The sequence below is a fragment of the Aethalodelphis obliquidens genome, unplaced genomic scaffold, assembly GCF_003676395.1.
Source record: "Aethalodelphis obliquidens isolate GAN/ISIS:26980383/991018 unplaced genomic scaffold, ASM367639v1 scaffold21, whole genome shotgun sequence".
NCBI classification, from domain to species: Eukaryota; Metazoa; Chordata; class Mammalia; order Artiodactyla; family Delphinidae; genus Aethalodelphis; species Aethalodelphis obliquidens.
The window spans coordinates 1299591-1326097 of NW_020837965.1; the positions used below are offsets into that span (position 1 = coordinate 1299591).

General features: G+C 42.3%; 1 protein-coding gene and 1 pseudogene across 1 annotated transcript in view; one reads left to right on the top strand and one right to left on the bottom strand.

Moving 5' to 3' along the window:
* Positions 1 to 20028, bottom strand: part of TMED10 (transmembrane p24 trafficking protein 10) — a 44922-nt gene extending 24894 nt beyond the window's left edge. Inside the window, exons 1-2 of the mRNA XM_027120066.1 lie at positions 19568 to 20028; positions 1121 to 1232 (exon numbers count right to left, since the gene is read on the bottom strand). Coding sequence (XP_026975867.1) covers positions 1121 to 1232; positions 19568 to 19792 — 337 coding nt within the window. The 5' untranslated portion in view covers positions 19793 to 20028. The remainder of the gene's footprint in view (positions 1 to 1120; positions 1233 to 19567) is intronic.
* Positions 11357 to 13057, top strand: LOC113627483 (aurora kinase B-like; annotated as a pseudogene).
* Positions 20029 to 26507: the final 6479 nt, after the last annotated feature.

Here is a 26507-nt window from a genome sequence, read left to right on the forward strand (position 1 = left end):
AAGAATAGCACAACCATGTGGAAATGTCTAGAATACTGTTGAGACATCCTGGAACTGGCAGGGGTGGGAGCAGGGAGAAGGGTATCAGTCATGAAATCACTATTACAGTCTTTTAATTTTCTATTCTTAATCTATTATTCCATTTACTTCAGGCAAACTCCCTTAGCTTTTAGGCTAAACTGACCCACTTTAGATCAGGGGTCAATTTCTGGTTAACTGTTAAAAGCAGCTGGTTCTTTTGCTATTCCTGGGAATATGTTGGAGGTGTTGGCAAAGGTGCTTGCTTTTCTTCTAGGATCGTATGTTCTGAACATTCTATAAATGTAAAATTGCCAGGAGTCCTTTTGCTACCATACGGAGAAAGCCTGAGAATAAAGTCAAATGGAAGCAAAAAGAGGAAGCACTAAAAACAATGTAAGGTTCCAATGATACCGTTAAAACCCCAAGATACAGCCCTGCCTGAAGTCAGTACCACACTGTAGACCTCCCTGTTCAGAGAGTCACATAGTCTTTCTCTTCTTCCTCTTTAAGCCAGTTTGAGTTATGTTTTTGTGTCCTGCAGCCCCAAAGGGTCCCAAGTAATATAACAGGTATAAATGCATACAGCTTTTAGAGTCTGGTGTCCTTGAAGCTGAAGAATAGGGAGTGAAAAAGTCCCCAACCACTGAGCACAGAAGCCATCAGGTAATCAATCAGCCTAAAAGTTACTAAGGACTCTTGGCCTTGAGATGCACAGAAGAAGCCACAGCAAGTTATCAGGACTAGGAAATAGCAAGTGCCCTGGAGATCGAAACTGCTTCTGACGATACATTATTTGTCAGACAGACCCTACTTCTAATCCCAAAGAAAACATGTCACTAGCATATAAATGCACTATTTTCTAGCATCTATACCAAATTCAACTCTATCATTCAAGACAAGTATATCACAGGATTCAAGAAATGCCTTCTCCTGCACATGAAGAACTCTACCAATTCGCCAACTTTCACTTATATGTGTGTGCACTCCAGCAAATGTAGTTTTCATTTCCTCTTCTTGCCCAGACCAAGAGAGAAAGTTCATGCTCTAACTTGCTTAGAAGATGATGCTTAATTCAGGGAAAATACTCTGATTTACTTACCCTTGCTCTCAAAACACACTTCGAACATGTCATAATCTTCAGTGGTAAAGGCAAATTTCCCCTTGGATGCATCCTCCTTGGAGTACAGAATATGGCCAGCAGAATCTGTAATCTAAAAGTAAAAAGTACGTAAGAACAGGCAGCAAATAATACTTGGGAAGAGAACTTATAGAAATTGGAGAAATGGAAAGAAACACTGTCTATAAAAGACAGTCTAGGGCTTCCCTGGTGGCACAATGGTTAAGAATCCGCCTGGCAATGCAGGGGACACAGGTTCGAGCCCTGGTCTGGGAAGATCCCACATGCCGCAGAGCAACTAAGCTCGTGCGCCACAACTACTGAGCCTGCGCTCTAGAGCCCGCGAGCCACACTACTGAAGCCCACGTGCCACAACTACTGAAGTCCGCGCGCCTAGAGCTCGTGCTCTGCAACAAGAGAAACCACGACAATGAGAAGCCCACGCATCACAAAGAAGAGTAGCCCCCGCTTGCCGCAACTAGAGAAAGCCCGTGCACAGCAAAGAAGACCCAATGCAGCCAAATAAATAACATAAATAAATTTATCAAAAAAAAAAGACAGTCTGTTATGATCACTATGGTCCAACCATTCCCAAAGACAGGAATTGGATTAGAAGGTGAAACCCAAATACAGCAAATTTCACACAGTTGATAATAGTTGATATAAAGTGGGTTTATTAGCAAAAGTTCACTTTATAGAATGTAGATCAGTATCATTTCCTAGAAAGGGAAAATGGAAGTGGATAATTACTGAAAGAATATACAAAAAGGAGAAAGATACATAAGAACACATTTCCTGTTTAAAACAAATCTTGACACACGGTTGGGGGGAGGGGTGGAGAGCGGAAATGGAGCACCTGACACAAGGAGTGAAGGAAAAGAAGGCATGCCCGGAGGAAAAATCTGGCAGAGCTATTCCTGCAGATTTTATGTGGATTATGTTAATGGCTACAAGGGGTGGGGGAAGGCAGGGGGATAAACAAGAAGTTACTCCTAAAAAAGACATCTTTGGCTTCCACAAATGATAATTCCTGTCTTCCAGGTTGTTGCCTCTAGTTTTCCAAACTTAAACCGCTCCATTCCTACAGAATGAATGGCCTGTAAGCACAGACGAAGCGGCATATATTGGTAAGTGAACGGTCGCATATAAAGCAAGGGCTTGACACAGTAATATGACAGACCGGGTCTCAGGCTTCTTTTCTAGAGCACATGGTTGTCTTGGCAGAAGGCACATTTCATGACCTAAGACAGGAAGCTACTTGAAATGTAGAACACAAAAATAGTGGATTAATTATATTAAACTGGACGTTCTAATGCTGTTTGTAAAACAAGATTCAATTATAGATGAGACTTTAAATATAAAAATTGAATAGTATACATATAAACCTATATATTTAAAGCACTTTAATAACACTAGTTATTTCTGAGCAGTGAGATTTCTTTATAATTTTTTTTTCTACAAAGGCATGTATCACTTATGGTCAGAAATAAAGTTATTTCAGTTTTGTGAAGAAAAACATAACGAAAGAATAGTTACCACTAATAGACAAACTTGAAATGATGGGTTAATAAAAAAGGTTTTATGGCACATCTAAATTCCCTAAGAGTAACAGCAGTAATATTAACCAAGTATCTTCTGCCATGAATGATGTTGATCATTCATTAATTTGTCAAACATTTAAGATGCCTGGATCTGCACTGGTCACTGGAGAAATAGGATGTGGAAGATGGTTCCCATCTTCGAAGGGCTTAAGAGTATAAATAGGAGAAGAATAAGAAATGAGACAACTTTGCTGCAGTGTGGAGAGTGTGTCTGTGCCATGGGATTATGGAGGGTCACAGAGTGTATCGTGGAGGAGGTGACACAGGAGCTGAGTCATGAAGGATGAGTTGCAATCAAGGGAAGAATAGGAGTAAAGACATTCAGGGTAAAAGAGACAGCAAGTATGAAGGCTTAGGTCCAGAAAAACAAAACAGAACAAAAACATGGTATCATCGTAACACTAATAGCGAATATTTATTAAACACTTACTAAATGCTGAGCACTGTGCCAAGGCCTTTATATGCATTTTTTACTTGATCTTCACTATAACCCTACAGGTAAGAAGTATTTTTTCTCCCATGTTCCACAGGAGGAAACTGAGGCACAGAGAGGTTAAGTGGCTGGAGAGATACTAGCCAGATCATGTAGAACTACAACATCATGCTAAGGAGTTTATTGCGCACAAAGTGGAAAAGGCAATGAAGAATTTGAAACCAGAGTGATGCGATTCAACTTGCAGTTTAGAAAGATAAATCTGATAACACTGTGAAGACAGACTCAAGAGGGACAATACTAGAGATAAGAAGATGTGTTAGGACACTAACCCAGTACTCCAGGTTAGAGATGATGAAGGCTTTGTGTATGGAGAGAAGGGGCCACATCTGAGGAATTTTAAAAATGGAGAAAAAAAATAAATTAAAATAAATAAATAAATAAATAAAATAAAAACGGAGAGCCCAGGGACTTCCCTGGTGGTCCAGTGGGTAAGACTCTGCGCCCCTAATGCAGGGGGCCCGGGTTTGATCCCTGGTCGGGGAACTAGATCCCGTATGCATACCGCAACGAAGATCCCGCATGCCTCAACTAAGACCTGGCGCAAGCTAAATAACTAAATAAATACTTAAAAACAAACAAACAAAAAAACCGGAGAGCCCACAGGACAAGACCAAAAAGTGAATGCCCACAAAGACCAAGCAAGCAGCATACACTGAGTCTAACGGGCCAGCACGAGTCCACGGGGTGTGGTGAACAATGTGGCAGACAGGAGACAGGCCGGTCTCAAGGGAGAAACCAATTACTACCATGGCATGCCAGCTTTTCAGACAATCTAATTCTCCAAAAGAACCTAAACATTTTAACTGTTATTTGAAATCTCCTAGTTTTTAAATCCTCACAACCAATCCCAACATTTGAAAAACTATCTCAAGGCCAAACAAAAAATGTCTATAGGGGCTTCCCTGGTGGCGCAGTGGTTGAGAGTCCGCCTGCGAATGCAGGGGACACGGGTTTGTGCCCCAGTCTGGGAGGATCCCACATGCCGCAGAGCGGCTGGGCCCGTGAGCCATGGCCGCTGAGCCTGCGCGTCCGGAGCCTGTGCTCTGCAACGGGAGAGGCCACAGCAGTGAGAGGCCTGCGTACTGCAAAAAAAAAAAATGTCTATAGAAACAACTTCTGGGCCACCGATATCTGACCTCTGCATAGGACGGGAAGAAAGCTGGCTAAAATCACACAAAAGAACTGTTGGGCACCACTGAGGTGAGAGCTGAGATCAGGGACCATGGATTTCTAGTGGCCGCACCTAGCAGCCAGGATGCAGGAGCAAAGAAAAGTATTATATGATTTAGGTCTGGGGTCTACAACTGAGTGGTTTGGAAGGATACGGGGATTAAGGAATTATGTTATAAACTTTACCTACATAGTCTTTAATCCTCACAACAATCCCAGAGAGGCCAGTCTTATTATCCCCATTTTACTGAGGCAGAAACTTAGTAACTTGTTCATTATCACAGAGCTAATAAATTGTGTAGGTAGATTTGAAGACAGGGTCTAAAACCTATGCTCTTTCCACATTCCATGTTATAGCCCCACAGCAGGAATGGCTGAAGGAAGTGGAATGCACAGAAGCCAAGAAAGACTAACAGAATCTGATGGATTCTTTGGGTTGGTACAAGTCAGAGAGTCTGAGAGTCCTCTTGAGTGGGACTTGGCACTGTTCAGTCTGCATTCTCCACCTTAGAGGGATTAGCAGGCAGCCACAAGGTAGAGGCCTTGAAGTCAGCAATAAATAAACAATCTGCATGGGAATATTTAGCCCTGAAAATTCCTAAAGGCCTCTTGTTCATGTGATACTTTTCCTGAATTATCAACTAAAAGAAAAAGCCAAACAAAGGACAATTCAACTTAATCAGACTTACAAGACTTGGCATAAATTTGCCCAACCAGGTTATTTCCTAGAAGAATAGCTTATGATCTCTTTGCATTCTCCTAAGATTTTTTTTAATACCTGTGCCCTAGAATACTTTTATTTATTTTTTTATTTTAAATTTATTTATTTATTTTTATATTTTTTTATTTTTTGGCTGTGTTGGGTCTTCGTTTCTGTGTGAGGGCTTTCTCTAGTTGTGGCAAGCGGGGGCCACTCTTCATCACGGTGCACGGGCCTCTCACTATGGTGGCCTCTCTTGTTGCGGAGCACAGGCTCCAGATGCGCAGGCTCAGTGGTTGTGGCTCATGGGCCTAGTTGCTCCGCGGCATGTGGGATCTTCCCAGACCAGGGCTCGAACCTGTGTCCCCTGCATTGGCAGGCAGATTCTCAACCACTGAGCCACCAGGGAAGCCCCTCTCCTAAGATTTTAAAAGGGTTCTTCAAAAAAATTATTTAAGGACAGGAGCCTCTTTAGATGCCAAAGGATCCTAGGTACAGGTCAGAAAACTCTTATTAAGCAGTGGCAAAAATCCTTCATTGAGTACTTTGCAAAATGAATTAAGAAGTCTGCCATGTTTTTCTGAAAGACTCGAATACAATCCACACTTCCAGCTGGTTCTCGGAAGGAGTAAAAATTGTTTAAATTGTCTTCTTCTACACTGTACTGAGGAACTATAGTCATGGTAGAACCACTTGCATTGCTGGTTCTTTCTATGACATCTGAAAATGTATTAAAGACGCAAATATTTTACAAGAGGCTGAAGGCAAAACACCCATCACCGCCTATACCATTTATCAGCATGAAATTTACCTCCTGGAAATAGTGTGTGATAATGATCACATTTCCATCAGTGTCTCCACATTTCTATACTCCCTATGACCTTCAGATGACACAACTATATAAGGGTATCTATCCAGATACCTGGAAATCCAGACAGGCAACTTGACAATTTAACCTTCATGTTAGGCTCTTATAGACAGTTGGGGATTCTAACAGATCCCAGAATTTTTCTGAAAATCAGTAGGTTTCCCACGTAGTTCATAACTTTGCAGTTATTAAGCAGCCAAGCCACTGACCTTAAAAAAGAAAGAAAAGGGCTTCCCTGGTGGCGCAGTGGTTAAGAGTCCACCTGCCGATGCAGGGGACACGGGTTCTTGCTTCGCAACAGGAGAGGCCACAACAGTGAGAGGCCCGCGTACCGCAAAAAAAAAAAAAAAAAACTGGGCAAATCTCAGTGACTAGCCAGAGCCGGCAAAGTCTAATAGGCCAAAATAATGGTTTTAAATTTCTTTAATTAAAATGTTCTGATTACAGATCACTTTAAAAGATCATCTGGTTTCTCAAAAATTAAGAGATTTTATTTTTTCTTCTTAAATTCTACTAGAGAACCACCTTGGTAATATGATAACTGCCACTTTCACCTACTATAACAGCAAACCCTTAAAGGATTCCCCCTTAACAATAAAAACATAAAACTTACTGTAAAGTTCTTAACCAAAGGTAATATCAAGGCATAAAATTTGCCCATATGACATCAAGGAATGGGAAGTAATAAAGATTTCTTTCTAGATAACACCTTCTGAAGAAAAGCAAACCAAAGTTCACAACTTACAAAGTAGGGAAGAAAGTGTTAATTGTATGTATATGCACAGTAGCTGATGTCAAGAATATGTGAATACTCACACCAAAACCATCAAATAAGTGAGAATACAGGTCCACTGGGAAAACAAGACTTATTTAGAATTGGATTTTCTTGGACGATTCTAGGCAGTGGCCAGAGAAAACAGGTTCTTGAGCAGTTCTTCTGCTCCTGAAGCCTGCCCCCCTTCCTTGACCACACATTCAAGGTAATACCCTGCCTACTTCAAAAGGATCTTTAAGTAGCTTAGGCCCAAACACTAGGCAAATAAAGCAATTAGGAATTAAGGAATACAGTTCACCTGGAGGAAGAAACTAATAGGCACTATCAAGAACCTGAACTAAGCAAATGGTATGTGCATAATAAATTTGGCTCTCAGTTTTCTGGAAGCCGAGACTAAGAGAGAAACAAGTTGGGTTACACATCATTTGTTTCCTGATGAAAGCTCACAAATTTATCTTCAGAGATAATTTTCCTGGAACTAAACAAGAACAGTTTATCAGGAAGGTTCTTGTGAAAGGACTGTGACCAATATTAGACTCTCCACTTTCAACCACAGCCTTGCTAAAGATAGAAATACAATTCACATGGATGCTTTTAGTGACCCTCCATAACAATCTGCCTGACCTAATAACGCAGAGGTGGGACCTGAAGGAACTGGATGAACGCTCGCGAACCGCGGGCCTCTGCTCTTTAGCACCACTTCTCTCCCCATCCTAGCTCCTCTTGCTGCTCAGGGAATTCTCAGCCTTACTCTAAAGTTGCAAGAAGGCTGGGACTACTTTTGGCCACTTGCTGCTACCACAAGTGTGTTTGAAAAAAAAAAAAAAAGTGTCAGGAAAAGATACCTTAAAAATAATACTACCCATCCAGATCTTGGTTTCTAATACCATTCTCCAATAAAAGGGAACCAGGGCTCCTTGGAGAAATGGCTGACCCCAGGACTGGGACAAGAAATACACAAGATGAGCCTGGGGCATCTTGTAGTGCCAGAAAGTAAAGAAGCGCTGGAAAACAAAACAAGACAAAAAACAACAGGGGTTTGTCAAAGGGACACAGGAGCCAAATGAAAGAGCTCCCAACAGCCAAAGCTGTAACAATTTGAGCAACAAAATAAAGCAGTATTGGATTGTAATTCAATATATAAATACCCAGGAATCCATAATGATATAAATGATTAAACAAGCAAACAAACAAACAAGCTGGGAGAGAAGAAGAAAATCTCCCATGCAGAATACTCACAGATAACTTATGAAATTTTAGAAAAAGCACCCTCAAGGAGGTCAAGCATACTCCCCACTCAAGTGTGGGCTGCACATAGTGACTTCCTTCCAAAGAGCACAGCATAGAAAGGGGGGGGAGGGTAACTTTACAGTGGACAAACCTGACAAACACTACCTCTGCCAGATGATCAAGGTCAATATAACAGTGATAATTCATGCTGACAATATGCTCCCTTGGCATGATATGATGAAAATGACCCTTTACCTTTGTGGTCTTCCTCCCCAAAACCCTTAATTCCAGTTTCATCATGAGGAAAACATCAGACGAATCCCAATACAGGGGTATCCTACAAAATACTTGACCAGTACTCCTCAAAACTCAAACGGCTGTCAAAAACAAGGAATATCTGAGAAACTGTCATAATCTAGAGGAGCCCAAAGAAATACGACTAAATGTAATATATCCAGGATGGGATCCTGGGACAGGAAAAAAGGACATTAGGTAAAAACTAAGGGAATCTGAATAAAGTATAGACTTTAGTTAATAATAATGTATAAATACTTGTTCATTGTGACAGACAAAATGTATCATACTAACATAAGATATTAACAATAGGGGAAACTGGCTGTGGGGTATATGGGAACTGTATTATCTTCACTGTTCTTCTGTAAATCTAAAACTGTTCTAAGATAAAAAGCTTATGTAAAAAAATACTATTCAGAAAGATAAAGTCAAACACATACATATACATACACACACACACACACGCACACGCACACACACACATATACACATACACCTCCAGATGCTCAAGAAATTTATAATCAAAGCCAAGCAAATAAATAAACATTTTCATATACTTTTTATGTTGTAAATACAAATAGTTAATTTGGACAAGTCTATACCTACCCTTATAAAATGACATATGATCTACGGGGGAGGTGGCAAGTCTGTGTATTTCTAATGTCACAGGTCACACATTGCTTTCATTTGCTGAATCAGCTCCATACCCCACCAGTCCAAGAATATGTTAAAAACCAAAAGTCAAATCCACGTCTTTCTGGGTGTGCTACCATAGCAGCAGAGGTCAATCAGCTTGCAGCTTTAGTGAAACTCTGAAGATGTAATTTCCTTCACACAGGCTCCTACACTCTGTCTTCCTCAGGTTTATGACCAATCTGGGGTATAATACTGAGTATACAATGTGCACATATTATTTTAAGGCTAACCATAAACCTTGTAACTCCTGAATGACTAACTCAGGAATTCAGAAACAGCCAAGTCCCTTGGAGAAGCCCTATACATTGAACAAAAATGAACCAAAACAGAAACACCTACCCTTTTCTCCTTTTGAGAGATAGTACAGCATAGTAGTTAGGCTGAAGGTTCTAGAGTCAGGCCTCAGGTTGGTGTTCAAATCACAGTTGGGCCACTTACTAGCTGTAAGGCCTTGGATATGTTCCTTAACCTCTCTGTGCCTCATATGTAAAATAAGAACAAGAGTATGTACTTTACAAGGTTATTGTGAAAATTAAATTTAATAAAGGTAAAGTGCCTAGAACAGTGTTTGGCAGCTGGCAAGCACTCAATAAGTGTAATTATTAGCATTGTTGTTGTTACTGTTAGCATTTTTGCTATTATGGTAACTGCTTGTCAGTGATAACTCAGAACTCCACAAACAATTAGGTCACTAACCATACTTTCAATCTAAAAGTGCTAATAGATGGCAAACTAGATAAAGTAGTCTGCATCGACTAAACCCAGGGGTGACTAGGGCCTAAATGGTTGGAGACAGGAAAAGACAGACAGGTAAACCTTAAGGAAGCAGCAGTAAGATTTAGAAACTGAAGAAATACAAAATGCCTAACAAAGCAGGTATTCAATGAATCATTTTAGCTGCTAACAGGGGATAGAAAGAAATACCAGATGACTTCAGCAATTCCTGCAAGTGTTTTACCCAATAAGTAATAAACTACATGAAGGACCCAATAACATTAAGTGTGGGGAGAGGAGAAGAGAGGACTGTGGGTGCATATATAATGATCAGGGGTTGTGGGTCTATATGCTTCATTTGGTAATAGTTCACGGTGAATCTTAAACTGTGGGGTCCAATCAGAAAGAACACCAAATCACTGAAGATGCTGTAGTTTTACACTAGAAAAATAGCATCAGAAATACTTGCAAGAGACTACCACAAGTACTACACACTAAGAACATGGACGACTCTGTCAGCCCAGAAGCTATATTTAATGGGCAGAAAACAAATTTACTCTGATCTTTCAAACAAGAGCAAGTACCAAGTCTACCAACAGCACCCCTGAAATCAAAGGATCACATCTAGATTTTACCCAGAACAAAGTCAAACTTAGAAAGGCCATAAGCAGCATTTAGCAACACTAAATTCTTTCAAATTTCCAACACAATTCAGCAATGGCAGAGCACAGCACAGAAGTAGTTTAAGAAGGCTTACAGAAGTACTGAAAACTAGACATGGAAGATTTCCAGGTACTGGTATGATAAAGGATAGATGCTCTCCTCCTGCTTCTATCAGCATTTACGACATTAACTCAACATAGGCAATACGTCATACTTGACTAGGGGGTGGGAACTGGGGGGTTGCGGGGGTGGGCGGGGGGAGAGAGCTGGAGAAAGAGAGGGAGGAAGGGAGGGGAATGAGAAGGAAAGACCAGTTGCTGCCCTAACAATACTGCTGCGGGGGTGAAGCCAGATCAAATGTTTTTTTTCATACTGTTCCAAAGTTATTTACGGTAAAACCTCCAGCGTGACCCTTTCAGGCACAAACAAAGCCTTGTTCTTTCTTAACAACTAGTCCCTTGATTTCCCACACGTTGTGTTGAACAATGAGGTTGGGGGCACAGAATAAAGCAGATGACATCAATCTCCCTCAAGTCGGAGGCTTGTTTCAGAGCCCGAATTCTGGTCTGTGGCCAGCTGGCTGATTTCACAGAGGGCTCTACTGTCCAGGATGCCAGGCTGCATATGCATTTGGGGGCCATGGCTCAGGATCAACCACCAGTTAGCAATTCACACAAGAAACAACACAGAAGTCACTGCACCTCACTGGATTACCTTTATAAATCTGTTCCCTTTTCCTAGAAACTAGGCTCAGTCTTCAGAAGTCATCATAAAGATATGTATAGCAATTTCAAATTCTAAGCAGCCCCCTTCTCTAGACCAGCTGAAAAGAGAGAAGGCTGGGGACAACTGTTGAACAAGAGAAATTTAAATGAAGTAACAGAGGCAGGTTCAGTCATTTGCCAGTTTGCCAGTGGCCAGGGGCGTGGGCTGTGCCATGGGCTCCAGTTCCCTCCCCTTTTCCCTCTAAGGATCCATAAGGAGACTGTCTATGCATGGCCCTACGGCCAGCAGATAGCTCAGTCTGGCCTCAGAGAGTCCTCCGGAAGGAGCCTGTAACCCCATCTGCACTTGTCCTCATGAGCCACTCCAACGCCAAGCCCACAGGTGCCCCTGTCCAGAAGGTGGTGGAGAACAGCAGTGGGACCCCACGCTTCTCAATGCGTTCCTTCCCAATTGACGACTTTGAGACTGGGAGTCCTCTGGGCAAAGGCAAGTTTGGAAATGTGTACTGGGCTTGGGAGAAGAAAAGCCATTTCATCGTGGCGCTCCAAGTCCTCTTCAAGTCTCAGGTACAGAAGGAGGGTGTGGAGCACCAGCTACGCAGGGAGACTGAAATCCAGGCCCAACTGCAGCACCCCAACATCTTGCGTCTCTACAGCTACTTCTATGACTGGCAAGGATCTCCTTGATTCTGGAGTATGCCCTCCCGGTGGGAGCTCTACAAGAACATGCAGAAGAGCTGCACTTTTTTTTTTTTCTTTTGCGGTATGCGGGCCTCTCACTGTTGTGGCCTCTCCCGTTGCGGAGCATAGGCTCCGGACGCGCAGGCTCAGCGGCCATGGCTCACGAGCCCAGCCGCTCCGCGGCATGTGGGATCCTCCCGGACCGGGGCACGAACCCGCGTCTCCTGCATTGGCAGGACTCCCAACCACTGCACCACCAGGGAAGCCCCCAGAGCTGCACTTTTGAGCAGTGTACAGCCACGACCATGGAGGAGCTGGCAGATGCTCTGATATACTGCCACAGGGAGAAGGTGATTCACAGAGACATAAAGCCACAGAATCTGCTCTTGGGGCTCCACGGAGAGCCGAAGGTTGCCGACTTCGGCTGGTCTGTGCATGCCCCCTCCCTAAGGAGGAAGACAATGTGTGGCACTCTGGACTACATGCCCCCAGAGATGACTGAGGGGCGCATGCACAATGTAAAGGTGGATCTGTGGTGCATCAAAGTGTTCTGCTATGAGCTGCTGTTGGGAAACCCCCCCTTCGAGAGTGCTTCCCACAACAAGATGCATCGGTGCATCGTCAAGGTGGACCTGAGGTTCCCCCCTTCCATGCCTGCAGGAGCCCAGGAGCTCATCTACAAGCTGCTCAAGCATAAACCCTCAGAACGCCTACCGCTGGCCCAGGCCTCAGCCCACCTTTGGGTCCGGGCCCACTCTCGGAGGATGCTGTTTCCCTCTGCCCTTCAGTCTGTCCCCTGAATTGTCCCTGTCATTTTCTCAGTTGTGTCTGTATGTCTGCATATGTGTAGTTAGGAGGAGGGGATCCTGGCCTGTTCCCACATCTATCTTCTACCTCCTCTTTATTTAATAAACGCTGAAGCTTTTTGTACTAAATAAATAAATAAAGTAACATATTGTTTAACTTTTATGGAGAAGGAAACACAGTCAGGTTTTAATTTAAAGCTAGAAATCTGTATATAATACAAAAATAAACTAGATTTTAATATTATTAAATTTTAATGTACCAATTAGCCTTCTGTACTAAACCATCTATTTATTGACCTGTTTCTAACCCACTGGACAACAGTCACATCAAATGTAAATTTGAAAAAGACATATTTTTCCTAACAGAAAAAGATCAGCCCTCAGTACAGACAACAGTAATCATGAGCTGAAGTGTAACTGTTCCAAATAAAATCAATTAAAGCTATAGCATAGGGACTTCCCTGGTGGTGCAGTGGTTAAGAATCCACCTGCCAATACAGGGGACATGGGTTCAATCCCTGGTCCGGGAATATCCCACATGCCACAGAACAACAAAGCCTGTGCACCACAACTACTGAACCTGCGCTCTAGAGCCCACAAGCCACAACTACTGAGCCCGTGTGCCACAACTACTGAAGCCCACGTGCCTAGAGGCCGTGCTCCACAACAAGAGAAGCTACCACAATGAGAAGCCCGCTCGCCGCAACTAAAGAAAGCCCGCGTGCAGCAACAAAGACCCAGTGCAGCCAAAAATAAGTAAATAAATTTATATTTAATAAAAAGCTATAGCATACACACACACAAACACTCTTTTCATACAGCTTTTAGTGTGAAAAAATGTTATAAGCCAATGGTTTCCCAACTGCCAAGATCCTTCCTGATAATTTTTATGCTTAAATTGTGATAAGCATACGACTCAAGGCTGAACTCTCCAAATGATCTTGTTTGGCTTTCTCATCTGTAAGCTAGTTGGGAAACACAGGGACCATAACTGAGTGTAATATCCAAATAAAAGATAATCTCATTTAGCAAAATGAATTATTAATAGCAACAGCACTCTTGAAGAATGACAATGAAAATAAACCTTAGACCAATAAGATTATTTGGAAGAGGTTAAAAAAAGTATAAGTGATCTAAATTACCAGTAGGCTTTTCTTTCCTTTCCAGTGATGATTATGACATCTCCTCACAATTGCTTTCTCTCTTTATTTCCAAAACATAAATCACCCTTAGGCAATAACTAACTCATCTCATCCCCTAAAATTAATTCATCCTCCAATTTTCACCATTAACAAGCATTCTAAATAATAAATGGTACTGGAATCTATTAAATTATTATGGTATCATCTAGTCTTTATGAAAATGTGGTTTTCAATTCACAGATTCTGAGTCCCTACAACGGGCTTTTATTATGGACCTGAAGTAATGAGGAAACTACATTCACTATGAATGATGAGTTGGTACTTCCTGCTTCAATTCTGTGCAGCAGTCTTTAAATCTGAAACTATTTAGCCTGGTTTAGCCTCATTTTATGAAATGAGTAGGGAAGGGATAACCTCAATTGGAAATCTTAACACAAAACACATCCCAACATGGGCCTGAAGGAGAAATCTTTGCGGAAAGAGTCCCACCCATCATTTCAATCCATTTCTCTCTCTATTCAGAAAGGCCTTCGCTGGCCACTCAAATACTTTACCCCATTAATCACGCCTTACCACCTACTGCTTGATTTTTCATTATAGTACTTATCACTACCTGACATTGTGTGTATTTTTTTTAACTTGTATTTTGTCTTTGTTCTCCACTAGAGCTCAGGGACCTTGTCTGCAATTCATTGCTATAACCCCAGCTATGTATGGCATATACTAAGTATTAAATAAATATTTATTGAATGAATGCGAGAATCATAAAAACTCAGAATTCCTCTCATTAAAATATTGTTTATCTGGTCACTGCAATGACATAGGGTGGGGGAGTCAGATAAGCAATTCAATTTTCATTCACTAGACAGGAAAGAAGAGTACCAACATCTATGGCCCACCACAATGGGCCCTGAACAATTAAAGAAACCACCTCCATTAGCCCTTCTAACAATTCTATGAAGTCTATCATCCCCATCTTACATATAAGAGACCCAAAGAGAAAGGTTAAGTAATTCCCCTAAGATCATACACCCTTTAAATGGTGGAGCTGATGGGATCTGAACCCAAATCTGTCTGACTCCAGATGCAGGCTCAGTAAGACTAAGATATTTAACTCAGTTGTACAACAATGCCTACGTAGTATATTAAACCGAAGACACAAAGATGAATAAGACAGCAAGGAGTTCACAAAGTAAGCTGTGACAAACAGGATGTAATGGAAGCACACAAGAGGGGTGTACAGGCAAAGACTGGTCCAGGTTAAGAGAACACTGTGTTCAAAGAACTGCAAGGTATTCAGAACAGCTAGAGGCAGGAGGAGAGAGGTGAAGAGGAAGGAAGAGGTAAAGATCAGAGATGAGGCTAGGACAGTGTCAATTCATTTGTTCATTCATTCCTTAAGTTGAAGTCCTACTATGTACCAGGCACTGTATTAGACACAGGCATTTCAGTGATGATTGAGACACAGCCTCTGCTCAAGGAGCTTAAAGTCTACCTGAGGAGATGGGTAAATACAAAACTACAACACAGTGTGATACATGATAACACTGATGTATTCACTGGACATTAAGGTGCTCCTTGATAGGAAGATGATGAACGAGACAGGTCTATCAAGGCACTACACTCACAAAGATCCTTCTAAGAGAGACTGCCTCAATTAGAGCAATAACTAAATGCCAAGCCCAGTTGGCCAAGTTTTGCACTTCAGAAAGTGTCCAGTTCTCCAAACCTCAACCCAAACCACAGCTGCTTAAACCAGGGGTGGATATATGACCAAAGAGAAGATAAGCAACAGGCTGTTCAGAGACTTAGATATAAAAAAGGAGCTGAACCAATGAGATCCTTGCACTCTGGAGTCACAACTCAGAAGCTGAAATGATGCATAGAGAGAATCCTTGAGGCAGAGTCTGGGCCACGAGTGGTCAAAATTTAAGACAAAGCAGAACTAAGTGGACAGAGGCTATGAAAAAGTTGCAAACTATGCTAAGGAGTGGGATCAAACCACAGATAGGTCTGTGGCCTGCACAATATATTAAACTGTTAAAAATGACACCCAACTTAACGGTCTCTAAAATACCATTTCTCACAAAAAGGGACCACAATTTCTTGGAGGAATAGCTGCATCCAGGTCAGGGGTTTGACATACAAAAGATGAGCCTTCGGCACCTAGTTGTTCCACACAACAGGGCAGCTATCAAAGTCTAATAGGATTGTGTCAAAAGGATACAGGAGCCGAAGAGACAAGTGAGCATAGAGAACGAATGCAAATGACTAAAACAATGACTCCAAAAATTGAAATAAACAACAATAAAAAATGATCTCAGTATAATACTTAAAACAACCTTCTTCAGACTACACTGGAAATGACACGGGCAACTTCCTTACTCTGAAAACTGTCAATAAGAAGGAATAAACTCTGCACTTACCCCGACTTTCCTTCCTGAATTATAAATTTTAGGGTAACCAAATGGCCTCAAGTGATGAATTCTTTAATAATTCCAGCTAATAAATATGAAAGGAACAACAATTAGAAAATCATCATTTCACAACCTTAATGAAACAAGTAATTTACATAAGTCATCAATGGCTTCCTAAGTGAAAGATTAATTGGAAGTTTTACATTGGAGGCTTCGGGCTGTTACCATCTTGGTAGGCAGGATAATGTCCCCACCCCCCAAGCGATGTCCATAGCCTAATTTCCAGACCTGTGAATATGTTACCCTACGTGGCAAAAGGGGTTTTGCAGATGTGGATTAAATTAAGGGTCATTATAAGGGAAAGAGGGAAGCAGCAGAGTCAGAGTAGATGAGATGATGGAAGCTGAGGAGGGAGACAGGTTTGGGTGGGAGAAAGGAAGAGAAAGTTTTGGAGATACTATGCTGCTGGCTTTCAAGACGGAGGAAGGGGTCACCAGCCAAAGAATGCAGGTGGTCTCTAGAAGTTGGAAAAGGCAAGTAAATGGATTCTCCCCTAGAACCTTCAGAAGGAACACAGTCCTGCTGACACCTTGATTTTAGGACTTCTGACCTCTAGAACTGTAAGATAAATGTGTGTTGTGAGCCACTAAGTTCATGGTAATTTGTTATAGCAGCAGTTGGACACTAATACACCCAACTGAACCCACTGATCTATCTTCGCAGCACTAAGGGGCACAAAAAGTACTGTGTGCTCTGCCGTGATGCCACATGAGGTACACAATACCACCCTTAAAGTAACCTCACCAAAAGATAAACCTGAATCTAGTTACATCTTTACAGCTGATTCCTTTTACAAGAAATATGGGGGAAAGAACTCGTTAAATGACACCTCAAGGAAGCAGAGACAAATCCAAAATGTAGGACGTGATTTAAGGACCTCTGACTCCAACAATTTCAAGCATATAAAAAAGGCGGGGGCGGGGAGGGAGAGTGGACTGCTATAGATTAAAGAGACTTGAGTGATACAACAAATTAATTTTAAATAGATATTTTTGAGACAAGTGGAGAAATTTGAATATGAATTGGGTATTATTAGATGGTATTATGGAATTATTGTTACCTTTGCGAGGTATATTATAGTCACATAACATTGTGATTAAGTTCATAATTTTTAAGAGATTCATCCTGAAGTATCAAGGACTGAAATACCAGATATCTAGGATTTACTTTAAAACAGTTCAGCATAAAATGAGAAGGGAGAAATAGTTAAGATGAAACAAGTGTGACAAAAACCTGATAACTGTTGAATCTGGGTAATGTGTACACACTGGACTGACTGCACTCTTCTCTATAAAACTGAAAATAAACAAATGCCAAAATTGATTTGAATTAGTTGGTGACATTTTAAAATCAGGAGCTTTCACATAAAAATCTGGATTTCTGACTTCATTTGAAAAATCAGATGTGGCAACAGGCCCTCATCAAGAGATGAGTACTGGCTACTTCAAACTGACAGTTTCCACTACTCCCAATTATCTCCCATTTAACATCACCACTGTTTTTCTTATAGCTGGCCCAATTCATTCATTTACATCACCTACTTGGCGTTTAGGTTAAGGACGCCAGGAGTAGTCCGATTAAGCTGGCTAGTGGCAAGAGAACAGAGCAGACATGGGGAGAGCAACTGTGTGATGGTAAAATGCTAGTGCGTAGATGCAGAGTCCTGCTGTCAAGGTCCCTTCAGCAGCCTTGGATACAGATGTAATTCCCATAAGACTATGCTACACTATATGCTTTCTGTATTCAGTGCTTACTAGAAGCAAGGCAGTATGCCTGACATTCTGAAAAATACAAACATGAAAATAATTCCTGCCCTCAGGATACTAACAGTCTAATGAGGAAGACAAGATATAAATATATAAGTAATTACAATATAAGATGAAAATAAGTGAGTTTAGGGTACCGTTCAGGGAGGTTCATATGTAAAATGCAAAGTGAGGAGTGACAAAGCATACAAAGCTTCAGAAACAGGTCATGAAGAACGCTACAGAGTACGCTGGGAAATTTACATTTTACCAGATGAAGAATAGTCAGCCACGGGAGGGTTTTAAAACATAAGTACAAATCAGAGGGGGCAACACTAAAGATGAGAGTAAACTCTCATTGCTCAAATTCTCTGATTCTATGCACTACACATCCTTTGAAGAGCCAGAAGCACGACCCCCAAAATGTTGTATCTAAGCATATAAAATTATGCCATCATCTCTTTCTTGGCCAAAGGTGTTTGGTATCTGAAGAGAATAACAAAAGGCTGGCTCATAGTGCAACAGCACTGAAAATAGTTTATATCTCTCAAATAAAGTTTATATAAACTGCATCTGTTACCACTACTGGGTTCCAATACCTTAAAAATAAACTATGGTCTTATTATACCTGAAGCTCTATTAAAATGTAAAAATGTTTCTTCCTGTTTAGTTCAAGACCCATTCTGTTAAAAACAAAAACCACGTGCTTATAGTGAATGAATAAAATTACCTAAAATACAATCGAATCTTGACACATATCAAATTATATTAACGTTTCAAAGATCAGGCCCGGTCATCCTAAATGTAATATGGGACCAAACGGCACTATAGTAGTAGTTGTCACCATCCAAGAGTATCACTGAAATTTACTGAAAACTTGGCCAAGTCCAGACTCTGGGGTACCAAAAAGGAAAGGACTAGAGACTGAAACCGTTTTGTGACCAGTAATCGACTTTAATCAATCACAGGAATTACAAATAAAAAACAAAAAGAGAATAAGATTGCAGCACTTTTCCGTCACCTTACTTAACTCCCAAACTAAGAATCAATTCCAGCTCTGACACCAATATGTTCTACTACCTCTCTGAGCCTCAGTTTCCTCGTGTGTAAAATGAGGCTAACAGTATCTACTTCGTAGGGTAGTGTATGAACTAAATGGTAATATGTGTACAGTAGCACAGGACCTGACACACAGCTGATGCTCAAGAAATAACAGCTTTTTGTTATTCACAGTAAGCTTCAGTGCTTCCGTCGTTTTCCTGCAGGCATCCATGTGTCTTAAGATGCCGGTCCCTACACATAATCAGCATACAAAGACTTCTTTGGAGACCCTAGTTACAGTTCAAGGTACCTAAGACCAAAACAGGTATAGGACCGTGACAAGGACCCAAAGTCAAGGCCGTCGCCGCTCAGCTGTCACCACATCCGCCAAGGCCGGGCGGCCCTTCAATGGGCTCCCAGCTTTGGCGCCCAGCCCCGCCCCGCGACAGCCAACAAGCGGGGTGAGGGGGCGGTCTCGACAGCTCGCCCTTTAGCGCTCCGGGAGGCCAGACCGCCCTCCAGGCCTCCGCCCGCCGGACTCTCGGGTCCTCAGCTACCTCGCCGACGCCTTCAGTCTTCTCTCCCCGCCCCACCCAGTACCTCACCTTAAGATGGGTGCGTAGGCCGCCGGCGCCCCCAGACTGGTCGGTGATCTCGTACGCGCCCGTCACCAGCAGGTCCTTGTGGATCTCTTCGCGGAGGCACTTGCGGGAGTTAACAGGCAGATGGAAGGAGATGGCGAGGACCGAGGTGGGGCCAAGCAGGAGTAAAAGCAGCAACGCTAACGGGCAAGGGCCTCGCTGGGCCTGTGGGCCAGAGAAACCAGACATCGTGCCTGAGACCGTTCACCACCCTGGGCCTCTATCGCGCCGGAACCGGGAGGGATCACGTAGCTCACCTCTGACCTTCTAACGCCGTCGGCGCCATTTTGGAGGCTGGCAAATAGATGAAAAATGTATAGTGAATCTTTTTAAAGGGAAGAAGGCGTATGATACCACGTAATGCCTTCAAATTAAAGTGGTTAAATGAGGTTTTCTAGAAGCTTCCGGAAAAAGTTTCATTTTTTTAAGCTCTGTGACCGCACAGTCGACCATAGCAAGTACGGGCAGCCCAGGAAGCAATTCTCCTCGAACATCCGGAAGTAGCGCCCGCGAGTTTTAAGGTCGGTGATACCATAGCAACCAAGCCCCAATAGGAAACAGCCACAAAGCCCATCGCTGGGCCCGCCCACCAACCTCCCAGGCGCACCGGACGTGGGGCAGAGGGTGCGTTGTCCCAGCGGTTTGGAGACAACTGGGACATTGAGCACTTGAGAGGAAGACTTCGAGAGGCTGAGAAAAGATTCTAATTTGGCTATTAGACGAGCGGGGGCCAGAACCTCGGAGAAGGGGTAGAGGTCACCTGGTGAATGTGAGCTGGAGGTGTCCAGTTCATGCTCCTGAGCCGGGTATTTGGGCTGGAATAACTGATTTCTTTTCTTTTTTTAAAAATAAATTTATTTATTTATTTTTGGCTGTGTTGGGTCGTCGTTTCTGTGCGAGGGCTTTCTCTAGTTGCGGCGAGCGGGGGCCACTCTTCATCGCGGTGCGCGGGCCTTTCACTGTCTCGGCCTCTCTCGGCTCTGCGGAGCACAGGCTCCAGACGCGCAGGCTCAGTAGTTGTGGCTCACGGGCCCAGTTGCTCCGCGGCATGTGGGATCTTCCCAGACCAGGGCTCGAACCAGACCAGGGTTCCCTGCATTGGCAGGCAGGTTCTCAACCACTGCGCCACCAGGGAAGTCCCCCTGGAATAACTGATTTCTGAATGTGCATCTTAGTTAACAAACATTGAGCACCTACTCTGCTAGGTACTATTCAAGCTAAATTTGGATTCTGTATTTAAATTGAATAAAACCTTGTTTTAGCCCACTGTGGGAGATGAACCTAATGCAGTTTACCAGATAAGCGTTATGCAGGGAAAGCAAGTATTGGTGTGTTTTAAATGTTTAAATTACTTTAGGGATCAAATTGACTAGTCTATAGTAAGAAAATTTACATGGTAATCATTCATGCTTTCATTTAACACATATTTACTGACTACCTACTGTGTGCCAGACACTATAGCATGCATGCATACCGACATGTTTATTGATTTAACAAACCATTATGGGGATGCTATCAAATATTCAGGGCTGAAGAAAATAGGAAGATAAAAAAGGAGTACTCCACAGCCTATGTTTAGAATTATCTACTTTGATTCATGTTTATTGAGCATCTACAGAAATACCCAGAAGATGGACTGTCTGTTCTTAGTAAATTAAATAATTGTTCTGTATTTATAACTTCTTTCAGTCTTTTCCTGGAACTGAAGTCCCACAAACAAAACAAGAACAAACATAAAGGAGCTGTAAAGCATTTTAAAATTTGACAAATGTCATATAATAATTACCTTATGAGGTGTCTACTTACGAACATTTAGTTTGATTATTTTATATCTGATCTAAGATATGATTGTTCATCTACTCACTACATCCTGATAATCTGCACTGGCATTTTCCCTGCCAGTGCAGGGAATCAGAACCAAGCCGTTATCTAATTCATTGTTTACTCTCAGTCCTGAGGCTCTGCTGACCATCAGCAAGAGATCTGCAACCCATAAAATACCTGTGTGTGTGTTTTCTTTAAATTTCTTACATTTAAATAATAGCTTATATGTTTTAAAATATTTTCACAAATATTAATGATCTCATTTGGCATTTTCAAAACCCATGGGACATAGGCTGGGGAAATCTGTTGATTTTACAGATGAGGAAACTGAGGTTCTGAGAGGCCAGAGAAATTTTGTACCCAAAGTCCCATAGTTTAAAAGTGACAGAGTCAGTCTGAGGGCCTGAACCATCTTCAGAAAGGTGCTATTACATATTATTTTACAGATGAAGAAACTGAGACTTAGGGAAATTGAGTTACTTTCCGCAGTCACAGCTCTTAAGTCCTTTCCTGTTCTATATTCTCGCTTATCCTGGCCCCCAGCTCTTTCCTGTCCCCCATTCCCTCCTTTATATTTTTCTCCTTCGTACTCATCACTATCTAGTTTCTGCATACATTTTACTTATTTATCACACTTATTGATCTGTCTCCCTAACTAGGATATCTGTTTTGTCAGGGGCAGGAATTTTTGTCTATTTTATTCTTTGCTTTATTTCCTGAATCTAAAATAGTGCCTGGCACTTAGAAGGCACAATAAATAATGATTCAATGAATGCAAGATTAATTCCTTAGCTCCTAGCAGAAGGTCTAACAGCAAATTTCTTCCATTATTCCTTAGCTGTTTTCAAACAAATTTATTTAATCCATAATGTATCCAAAATGTAGGTACTAATTCAGTTTCACCAACAATGAGCATTTTTTTTTAAATAAATTTTTTTATTTTCTTACTTTTGGCTGCGTAGAGTCTTCATTGCTGCGTGCGGGCTTTCTCGAGCTGCGGCGAGTGGAGGCTACTCTTCGTTGCCATGCACGGGCTTCTTGTTGCGGTGGCTTCTCTTTGTTATGGAGCAAGGGCTGTAGGCACACGCGCTTCAGTAGTTGCAGCATGTGGGCTCAGTAGTTGTGGCTTGTGGGCTCTAGAGTGCAGGCTCAGTAGTTGTGGCACACGGGCTTAGTTGTGGGATCTTCCCAGACTAGGGCTAGAACCCGTGTCCCCTGCATTGGCAGGCAGATTCTTAACCACTGCGCCACCAGGAAAGTCCTCATATCTTTTTTTTTTAATTGAAAAAATGTGATCTTGTTTCCATATAAGGACAGAGGAAAAAAAAATCTACCCTCTGTGCTGTGTAACTAGAGGGCAGAGTAGATATTCCTAGGGAACTAGAATTTTTGAACTCTGCATCAGCATTAAACAAGGTACCATTTTACATCTGTTTGGGGAAAAGGCCTCATTCTGAATTGGAGAGCAAATGGAAAGTGTCCCTCAACTAGAGAAACTGTTTTTTCCTGGCCTAACAGTCCTCTGCCATCTCATCATCCTGAAACTTCCCCAGCCAGTCTCACCTAAGATTCCTGAACCCCCACCCCCCCACCCCCCAGACTGTGGACGTGAAGAGATGTCACTAGGACACACCCTCCACCCAGTCTATCCTTAAGCCACAAGTTTCGCAAACTTTTGTTTGTATGAGAGGGAGTTTGTTTAAAACACACCTCACTCCAGACAGTGAATCAGAAGCTCTTATTAAAAATCTGCATTTGTAATAACCTTGCTGGGCAATTCTGTGGTTGGAAGTCCCTGGAAGAGCTATGGCCCTTTGATGCCTCCTTTAACCAGCCTAATCCTCTGGTGTGGCTTGAGGATCCCCAGCTCCAACGCAAAAGCTGTCAAGGATTCCTAACTCCAGTGCCCCCGTCCATTCGTCTGTACAGTCCCACTCACAGGGTGTATTTAAATAGCTAAAACAAGATGCATTCTGTGAAGAGGCAAAAGACCCTTTTGGAAAACAATTTGTCATGTGTCATACTCTTTGACCCAGAGAGTGATTCCAAGGACCTTTTCTATGGGTCCTCTAAGTTCTAGAGTCCCCCAGGAGCTGGTTCTGGAACCTCTGCACTGCACTCTGTGTGATTTCATCCAGTCCATGACTTTAAATGCATCCATAGACCGATAACTCCCAGATGTGAATATCCAGCCCTGACCTCTCCCCTAAACTCCAGAGTCTATATCAGGCTCCCTACTTGACATCTCCACTTGAATGACTAATAGGCAACTCATACTTAACTCTTGATATCCCCTCTCCCCCTATTCCCAAATCTGCTGCTTCCCCATCTTAGTAAATGACACCACTTTCTACTTCTTCACTGAGGCCATCCTTGTTTCCTCTTTCTCTTAACTCTACCCCACACAGAGCAGTTCATCAGCAAGTCCTACCAGTTCTGTGTCCTAAATATATGCTGATCAGTTTCTACTTCTCTCTAAGCTAGGGGTCGGCATACTACTGCCCAGCTGGTCAGGCCTAATCCAGCAGGCAACCTCCTGTTTTTGTATCACCCAAGAGCCAAGAATGGTTTCTACATTTGCAGAGGGTTGTTAAAAAAGAAGGAGGAGGGGCTTCCCTGGTGGCGCAGTGGTTGAGGGTCCGCCTGCTGATGCAGGGGACACAGGTTCATGTCCCGGTCCGGGAAGATCCCGCATGCTGCGGAGCGGCTGGGACCGTGAGTCATGGCCACTGAGCCTGCGCGTCTGGAGCCTGTGCTCTGCAACGGGAGAGGCCACAACAGTGAGAGGCCCGCATACCGCAAAAAAAAAAAAAAAAAAAAAAGGAGGAGGATCAGGAGAGTGAGGAAGAGAAACAGAATGTGTGCAAGAGAGCTTAACATATGTACCATCTGACCCTTTACAGAAACATTTCTTCTCTCACCTAGATAAGACAACAGCCTCCCTACTTACTGTTGTCTCTGTTTCCATTCTTGCACCACTATAATCATGTTCCTTAATACACCTCAAGTGATTTTCTTTAAAAAATATAAATCAGGCCAATCAGAATAAAGCTCAAATACCTTTCCACAGCCCCAAAGCCACTGCAGTCGGGCTCCTGCCTACCTCTCTAATCTCATCTTACCCAGTGATCACTTCTTCCTACCACCCACCCATTCACTCTCCTACAGTCACCTGGCCTTCCAAACAATGTAAGCTCCTACCTGCATCGGGCCTTTGCACTTAATGCCTACCTGGAACTCTCTTCTCCACATCTTGTCCCATGGATTCTGGGCTCTGCAAACTGCTTCTGCTGTTCAGGTCCCAATTCCAATGTCACCTCCCACCTTACATAAGTAACCCTGTCCCCAGGTTACTTTCTATCACATGATCTGGTGTTATTATCTATATAGCACTTGTGACTATTTGAGAGTATCTTGTCCTTCCTTTCTTTTTCTCTCTTTCTCTCTTTCTTTCTTCCTTTCTCTTTTTCTTTCTTTCTTTCTTTCTCTCTTTCTCTCTTTCTCTCTCTCTTTCTTTCTTTCTTTCTTTCTTTCTTTCTTTCTTTCTTTCTTTCTTTCTTTCTCTCTTTCTCTCTCTCTCTTTCTTTCTTTCTTTCTTTCTCTCTCTCTCTTTCTTTTCTTTCTTTCTTCCTTTCTTTCTTTCTTTCTTTTTCATTTATTATCACCCAACCCGAATGGAACTTAAGCTCTAAGAGAGCAAGGTCTTTGCTTTGTTCCCTGAGGCCAGGCACAATGTCCTGTACACACTGCGTGGTCAACAAATATTTGCTGAATGAAATACTGCAACATAATATAAAGCACTTAGCACATTGACATAGAGCAGTTGCTCCATAAATGCTAGTTCCTCTATCTAGTATTTTGTCATTTTTTCATCTGGAGAAGCTGAGGTCCAAAGCTGTTTAGTGACTTGCTTCAAACCATATGATGAGTCAGTGTTAGAGCTGAGAATAGAAATGAGAGCTCCTAACTGCAGACCGGTTTTCAGACATAATTACATTTGATAAAACATGATCTTTATTATTTAGTTCCCACTCTACTAAGAAGTTTTAGATTCATCTGGGTTCTCTTTTTCTACCCTCACTTATATTCAAAATACAACTTTTGTGGGGTTTAAGTAAACTTAAGTCTTTCAGAAAATCCATAAAGATGTTAATAGTTAATGCAAAACTTGTAGCATCAATTAGCGTCTCCCCTCAATTCACTTTGCTTGAAAAAACAAGATTTATCTTCCTCTCCAGATTCCCATGATGCTGAATTTTTATCTTCCTAGTAGGAAGCATGACCTCCTCACCAACCCTCCATCACAATTAATGCCCTTCATCAGTGTTGTCTCTAGAACATTGTCGAGTTAAACTATCAGGACCCAGCCTTTAAGTTACAGCCTGTAAATCCTTATTGCCGGGATCAAAGTTCTTCTAGTGATATATATGAGCTGAGAACATTAAGTCTGGATTTAACAAAAAATTACGAGGAAGAATTTTAGAAATGATGTAAGCAAAAGATAAAAAATATGTCCCCAAAGAAGAAGTTCCAGAAAACCTAAGAACCATGACATGAACTGTCACCACTACCCACATGTCTTGAGAGCAAACCAAAGCTGAAAAGAACAGGAATAGAAGGTAGGTGTCACCTCTGCGCCATCAGCACTGTTTGCTTATGGAGAACACCAGCCCCAGAGCCCAGGGCAGAGAGATGAAGTCCTGGAGGCCAGGAAGGCAGAATCCCAAGACAGGAATGAGATGAAAAGAAATCCACTGGACCAGTTGGAGTGGAAGAACCTAGGCACAAAAAAAGAAGAGCTGTGAAGATGAGACTCTAGTGGGGGAAGGAGGTAGAATCAGGGAGGTAAGATGGGAACTGCAGGGACCCCATGTTTACCTTATGTCTGTAGCCACTTATGCTTCTGAGAAGAAATAAAAGTATTGAGAAGGAAAGAAAGAAATGGGGAAATTGCTCAGTGCTTTGTGGAAGTAGCCCCAGAGTTGAGGCGCTCCAAAGGAGGATTAATAGAGAGCCAAATGGCATCTACCCCCAAACCCCTGGAAACAGCCATGCCTGAAGCCTGTACACATGCAGATCC